This window comes from Salminus brasiliensis, chromosome 18, assembly GCF_030463535.1.
Source record: "Salminus brasiliensis chromosome 18, fSalBra1.hap2, whole genome shotgun sequence".
Taxonomy (NCBI): domain Eukaryota; kingdom Metazoa; phylum Chordata; class Actinopteri; order Characiformes; family Bryconidae; genus Salminus; species Salminus brasiliensis.
The window spans coordinates 556,876-564,217 of NC_132895.1; the positions used below are offsets into that span (position 1 = coordinate 556,876).

Consider the following 7,342-nt stretch of genomic DNA (forward strand, 5'->3'; position numbering starts at 1 on the left):
AAACTAATATGACATTAGATTTTCTAACTTTTTTACTGAAATTGGAACTGAAATTCAACTTTATTTTCAGTGTTACTATGTGAAACCTGTGAAGGTGAAAAGGACAAAGCATCACTGAAACATCTTACAGACATTTATCTGCAACCAAATGGAAATTATATCACTGAAAAAAAGATACCTATTAACTATTACAGTGCTGTGATTAAAAATGCGTAAGTTTGTGATGAAATATTCAGTCTCATTTTTATAAAGACACAAGTTCATTGTTTCAATTGGCAGTTACACAGTCACGTGAACTGGCAGCTAGTCTGTGCCTGCCTGGCTTGCTGCGGTTTTGTCATCTCAGGGGTTTTTGTTTGTTTGCGCCTTTAGTATGAAGTATGTCAGCCTGACCATGCTCAGATGGAAACCTCCACCTTACACATCTCATAACAGGAAATATGAGACTGATGTTCCTGTAATTGCAAGATGATTCATGTATCTCTCTCTTTCAGAATGTCTGTGAGGCTTTTAGTGTGTTTGATTATTTGTGCTGGTGAATCTATGGTCAACAAAGGTAAGTTTCAAAATTCTCATCATTTGATGGGGTGGAATGAGAAAAAAATATAATATATAATAATAACGAAATAATATTTATTACAATTTATTTGTTTGTTTCTCTCTAGGACAGTTGACTCAGATTGCCCAGGGGAGTGATTTTTCTTTAAACTGCTCATCCAGCTCTGGACAGGCCCGGTGGACAGGACCCCCGCTCAGCACCCCAATGAGAGTGAATTTAGGACAGACAGAATATCTACTTATAAAAGACTTTCAACAGCAGAGTGAGGGACAATACGTCTGCAACACTGAAGAAATACAATTGGAACTGAAATCTGGTAAACAATTAAAAAAGCAACATAAATATGTACATAATATAATAATAATAATAATAATAATAATAAAAATGCTTGGTATGTTTATTTCAGCATCAACAAATGACGAGACAGTGTTGTTTCGAGCCAGTCAGGGAGATTCACTCTTCCTCTTCTGCAAAGGTCTAAGCTCTTCATCACTAATGGCCACCTGGTCCTGGAGACCCCACCACTCAGATCACTCTACCCACCTTGGACAGAACTCTGCTCCCTTTGGAAATCGTCTCAGTCTCAGTCTCAGCAATAAAGACAACGACTTTTCTTTAACGATCTCACCCACAGCCTGGAGCGACTCGGGGAGATATGAATGTCAACTATCCAGCAGTTATCTACCTAAAACCAGGACTGTCTTTGAACTTGTGGTGGTGAGAGGTACCTTAACAGGTCTTTTACTGAAACTGAAGTTCTGCTTATCTGAACATCTGAATCTTCTGAATTTTCTATCTGTCTCCTCCACAGTTCACACTGATCGTCAGCAGCTAACTGAGGGGGACAATGTCACTCTACAGTGTGAGGTTTCCCATGAGCTCCAGTCCGTACGTCTGTACTGGATCAACACAGAAACCCAACAGAACTTTCCAAACCCACTTCAGCTGAGGAACGTTATGATGGGCCAGAGAAACTGGGCGTGTGCTGCGTTTCACAGCTCCAAGCTAAAAGCTCTTATTCCATTAACTCTCAACATCAGTCAGACCCTCAGCGCCACTGCAAGATCTCCCACCCCGACCCCTCAGTATCACACCTCGGATGAGTCAACAATTCTGCTACAAACTATAAAAAACAGCACCGACACTCGCTGGACTACAGCAGGTACTGACTCACAGGTTACATTGCGTACAGAGTGGCATTCATTACCATATTTCCTATGAAATGTACTGTAAAGAATGAATAGTTTCTGTAAACTCCCGCATTCTGACAGGAACCACCCAGCCTCCAAAGAACCTTACCAGAACCATCTTAACCAGTGTCTGCTCTTTATTCTTCATCATCCTTTTAATGGTGCTTGGTGCTGTATGCTGGAGGACATGGACTAGAAGTAAGGCAAGGTTTATACACATGGTTTATACATCATTTTAAGCCATTAGAGGTATCTAGACTCAGTGGCCAGTTTATTAGACACATCCACAAAAACAAATCAAATACTTCTCAGTTTTTGAATAAACAATATAACACTCTTACATATATGCAACAAATTTCTAGGTCATTTTTAGGTGTTTTAAATAAACAAAATTCTTACTTTCTTTAACATACTACTGAAAATTCAATTACCTCAATTTAAATAATTAATGTAACATTTTAAAGCACCTTCTTTTAGAGTGTATGCATGATGTAAAGTAACTTATTTTGCTTGTTTCCAGAAGTAGCTTATGAAACATCACTTACATAGACCAAACTGACCTAAAGCAAGTATAAAATATCTAATTAGGTAAATAAGTCATCCAAGTTAATAATGAGAAATGTTACATATACAGACTCGATTTCTTTTATAGAGATTTCACTTGCCGTGTTAGTTGTACATTCCAGTCATTCAGTCCTTCATTAGATAACCGTGATTTGAGGTAAAAGTCAGTTAGACCAGTATTTCTTGTATAACTCAGTGTTCAACTCAAAATTTAAATGCCATAATTGGTGACCTTTGTAAATTGCAACCGTTCTATCATACTCCAAATAGTACCAAACTGACTTTTTAACACATAACCATTTTAAAGGTTTTCTGATGATAAGTACCAGTGATAGGTGATACTGTGGACAAAAACAGCTTGAGCAACAAAGGGGTCAAATACAGACGATAACAGACGATAACAAACTAACTTACTTGTCCTGAATTGGGCTGCAACACCCAAAGGCCGCTTTGCTGGTATTGTGACGAGAGAATCAACACTGGGAAAATAGTTATCTGTGTTAAACATATTTGCTGACCAACTTCATCCATTTTTGGCTGATGGAACACTTTCCATTATAATAATTTATACATTTCCTGTATAATAATGTATGATGTCACAACACACATATCTTCACCAAATGGTCAGAATGTTCAGTTGGTTTCTGGACCTCAACCCTATTAATTATCTCTGGGCTGAGACCCCTTCACAGCGAGTCTGTGTGGCCTGCAGTTTTATCAGTATCTGCAAACAATTCCTGGTAACAAAACAAACTTTTTGTTGGTTACACCATCACAGGGATTTTAACCTGATCTCCAGATGGGTTTCAGCCTTAAGATTTGATTACTTTTAAAATATGAAGTATTAGAAGTATATGAAGTATATTAATTTTATTACACATCCATGTTTGTTCGCCCTTCTAGACGCATCTAGAATTTCAGAATTTTATAATACTTTTTAGGGCTTCAGACTGGTAAAACCAGTAACATTTTATTTTACTACTTAACTAACTTTAAATGTTAGAATAAAATTAAAATAGAAAATAGAAATGTAAGTGGAAAGGTCTGTGCACATCTGATAAAGTCAAATCCTGTACAGACTCCTGTACATTTGTAGACGCTATTATTGTTTATTTACTCAATTTAACACAGCGTAAATATTTTTAATATTTGATGTTGTTTCATTTTTTTCCAACATCAACAACACAAACCTTAGCTGTATTTTTTTTTATTCTAGCTGCTGCAATTAGACCCAAATGTGTTAAGCTCTCCTCTGCATGGTACACACCTGCAGTCTTGTATCTTGTCAAACACAATAAATTCTAAATGTCTAAAGGAGATTCAACATACTGCTATATATATGTGTCCAATAAACCCTTACTTTCACAGTTCCTGAAAAAAAAGAATGATTTGGTGTAAGATATCAAATTAATCATTTCCACACACACTTCTCACTAAAACATGTTTCATTCATTTTACTCTTTACTTTTTTATCAGAGAATTCAGAGCAGTGCCGTGCATGTGTCAGTGACAGTGTTTCGTATGCTGATATAAGCTTAAGGCAGAGATCAGGTGGGTCACTTTTATATCAAACCTGGCGAATTCATGTTTTTTGGCCAAAGGAGACGCTACACACTACATAATATCAGCAGTACACAATATTATTATGTATTATCATTATCATTATCATTATTATTATTATCATTATCATTATTATTATTATTATTATCATTATTATTATTATTATTATTATTATCATTAAGTATTACTGATGTAACAAATCTCACAACTAAATCTGAGATCTGTTTACTCAACATAACTTTCAGCTCTCAGGAAAACTTTACAGCAGTAATTTGCATCTCATGACTTTTTTTTTACTGTGTTTTCTAATCAGAGAGGAGGAAAGAAGAGCAGACAGAGCACCTTACTAATGTGAGAGACAGTGTTACATATGCAGAAGTGATATTCAGGAAAAGATCAGGTGGGTCGCTTTTATATCAAACATATTTGCTCTTTTACGCTGCACAGCTTCCAACAGTAGAAGGAGATAAAAGTTATTCTTTGACTGAATTAGGAAACAGCAGAATGTATTTGGTCACAGCCTTTTACAACCTTATTCTTTATAGTAACATTCAAAATGCTGTAATAATTTTAATACAACATAATGAAATATTATAAACTATACTATACTATAAGATATTTCACATATTTTGGGAATTACAGGCCATATTCAATGATAGCTAACATGCTACAAATACTTACAATACTTGGCTTATGATTTCTATTTGTTTGAATTTTATTCATGTATTTTATACTTAAGTAAATACATACTTTTGAACACCAGTGCAAGCTTCTCAGACATTTATAATATGTCTGACCTGAAACAAATAGCAGATTAATATAATTTGAGGAACTTCTGCAGATGATGCTTCACCTGAACGTGAGTCGAATTCTGTAAGTAAACACACTAAAGTTCACTAAAACCCATTTCCTCCTGCTTCATCTCTGCACCTGTTTAAAACACCCTTTTCTCTTTTCTGCTTTTCTTATTCAGAACGACGCTTCAGATGAAACAGAGGAAGTCCTGTATTCATGTGTAAATGTATCTAAAAATGTTAATTAAAGAAAATGCACTTTATTCTCTGGACTGTACATTTAAAGATTTACAATTCTACTTAATAAGTACAACACAATCTAAACTTTTACAATTTAAGTTTCTTCCTTTTTTTCTTTCTTTTATTTATTTCTATTTTAACATCAATATGAAAATTCTAGAAAACTAAAAGTTTAATTAATTTTATCTTTTAATGCAACAAGCCAAAAATACATTATTGTATATGTATGTGTAAAACTGGGTTCTTTAAGGGTTCTTTAGTAAAGGCTATGGTTCAATATACAATCTTAAATAATGCATAAAAGCTTGTCCCTTAGTTATTTAAAATAACATAAATAGCAAATAACAAAAAGTTTCACTAATGTTAAAGAATATTAAAATTAAGTTAGAACATTTCCCAGTAATGTGCTTTAACCTTTTTGTATTTCAGTATGATTTGTCTTTTAAGAAAATCAATAACCAACATTTATAAAATCAAATAAACAATTATGTTGTAAAATATTTGTTCTTCAGTTTGTTGTCTTTATTTTGTGGCTTTGCTGTATTTCTGAACACAGATTTAATTAAATTTTGTACTTTTTATTGTTACATAAATGTAAGAATGTCTTTGCCACCCCATCCCGCCACTGAAGTACAGTGTGTCTTTTCTTTACTGTTAGTAAAGTCGTTTATTCAGCTTTAGTGGTTTGAGCCGAGGATGTCTGCAGTTTCCTGTCTCCTGTAGATGGTCTGTGTAAAAGAAAAGGTAAAGGTCTCCATATGACTTATAGTTACATTTACAGTGATCAGAGTCTCATTCAGGTGAGTTTAGAGATTATTTTAGCTGTGGCCACTTTTGAACTGTGTAACATTTTTAATTTAGATTAATTATACTAAAAAATCTAATATCAAAATCAAAATACTTTTAGTTGAAGCTGTATGAATATTGAATACAGATTCCATCCGTCACACAAATGAAACTAAAAAAAAAAAAAAGACATATTTTAGGTGGTTTGGTGGCCTTTGGACTATATATTTGGCCACAACTTGCTGACTGCAGCACCACCTTTATACGGTCTGCATTCAGGTCTTTTTCTCAGAGCTAGATACAAAGTCCACCTATTTAGAGCATTCAGTCCTAATCTATTTTTACAAAGCTCATATAAAGAGATACAGAATTTTACCAAGCTAACAAATCATTTCGGTTCCATGTGAATTAAATGTGTTGTATCAACTGCTCTACACAAATACCATGTGAATGTCCACTGCAAGTTTAATTAACTTTAATTAACTTATTGATTTTGTTTCTGTGGGTTTACCAATGTACACATTTTAATGAAATGTAATCAATACTCTTTTTCCACTGCAGGTGGAGTTTCCAATTCACCAGAATGTTATGACACATCTGTAGATGTAGACAGAGATAGGGAATGAAGACGTCTACACATTGCAATTATAAGGTTCTGTATCGTTCCCTGCAACGTCAGTGACAGTGTTAAAGATCTCTCTAGTATTGTGGGCATACACAAAGTCACTATATATACACACTACAGCCATAACATTAAAACCACTGGCAGGTGAAATGAGTAACATTGATGATCTGGTTCCAGTGTCTCCTGTCAAAGGGGTGGATTTATTGGGCAGCAAGTGAACAGTCAGTTCTTGAAGATGATACTTACCAAAAGTGCTCCAAGGAAGGACAACCGGTAAACCGGCGACATGAGTGTCTAAGGCTCACTGATGCTCATAGTGACCCCGCCACTGCCATAAAAGCTTAGATTCTTCAGGCCTTCTTTTGTAAAGACAATGGTTTTATCTATAGAACCATGACAACCCAAAGAACCACTTGGGTACTTACATGGATATTTGCCTGGTTAAAGGGTTCTTTACATGGGTGGCAAGACTTTTGTAAATGGTTCTATATGGCACCAAAAATGGTTCCACAATCATTATGACTGAAACAACCTTTATCCCATACTTCATGCTTTTTTTGCTCAGAGCGTAGTGTTAAAAATAACTGTAACCATGTAAAGATGGACAAAGCCAAAATGCTGGCTGCAGACCAAGCATTTTAAAAACAAGAAAATTTGTCTTGTGCTTAAACTAATCTTTCAAATGGAATAAAATGAAATTCACAAACTCTCTTAAATTCATTTCAGCATATTACATGAGTTAGAAACACTATTATCAGCAGTCCGGTGAGTGTCATAACTGATGAGTCATCTGCAGAATGACTTTTTCCACTTGTCACTTGTTTAACCCCTACACCATTCTTGGGTGCAATTTCCCTTCAAATTTAAGATCAGTGGACTTAAATATGTGTGACATGTCTATGGAATCTGCAGGATCTATTTGTTTGGTTAATCTGCACATATCCTGGATCCAGTGTTTAATGATAGAAATAAAAATATTAAAACAAATATCTAACAGAAACACATAATAGACGCAAATCTCCTG

At 34.7% G+C, this 7,342-nt stretch overlaps 1 protein-coding gene across 3 annotated transcripts; it reads left to right on the forward strand.

Annotated features, from left to right (window-relative positions):
• The first annotated feature begins 399 nt into the window (after positions 1-399).
• Positions 400-4,974, forward strand: LOC140539180 (uncharacterized). Of its 3 annotated transcripts, XM_072661825.1 has the most exons (9): positions 400-556; positions 666-875; positions 966-1,283; positions 1,371-1,721; positions 1,804-1,947; positions 3,790-3,864; positions 4,187-4,273; positions 4,715-4,746; positions 4,847-4,974. In XM_072661825.1, the coding sequence occupies exons 1-9, from the start codon at positions 469-471 to the stop codon at positions 4,913-4,915; spliced, it is 1,374 nt and encodes a 457-aa protein (XP_072517926.1). In that variant the 5' UTR covers positions 400-468; the 3' UTR covers positions 4,916-4,974. The 3 variants fall into 3 exon arrangements, with proteins under 3 accessions (XP_072517926.1, XP_072517924.1, XP_072517925.1); XM_072661823.1 differs by having other exon boundaries at positions 966-1,721; XM_072661824.1 differs by having other exon boundaries at positions 966-1,721; positions 1,831-1,947.
• The last annotated feature ends 2,368 nt before the right edge of the window (positions 4,975-7,342 follow it).

Coding starts and splice junctions, on each gene's coding strand:
- LOC140539180 (XM_072661823.1), top strand. CDS start 469: ATGATTCATGTATCTCTCTCTTTCAGAATGTCTGTGAGGCTTTTAGTG. Junction 1,948..3,789: donor CTGGAGGACATGGACTAGAA/GTAAGGCAAGGT, acceptor CTTTTTTATCAG/AGAATTCAGAGCAGTGCCGT. Junction 4,274..4,714: donor GATATTCAGGAAAAGATCAG/GTGGGTCGCTTT, acceptor GAACTTCTGCAG/ATGATGCTTCACCTGAACGT.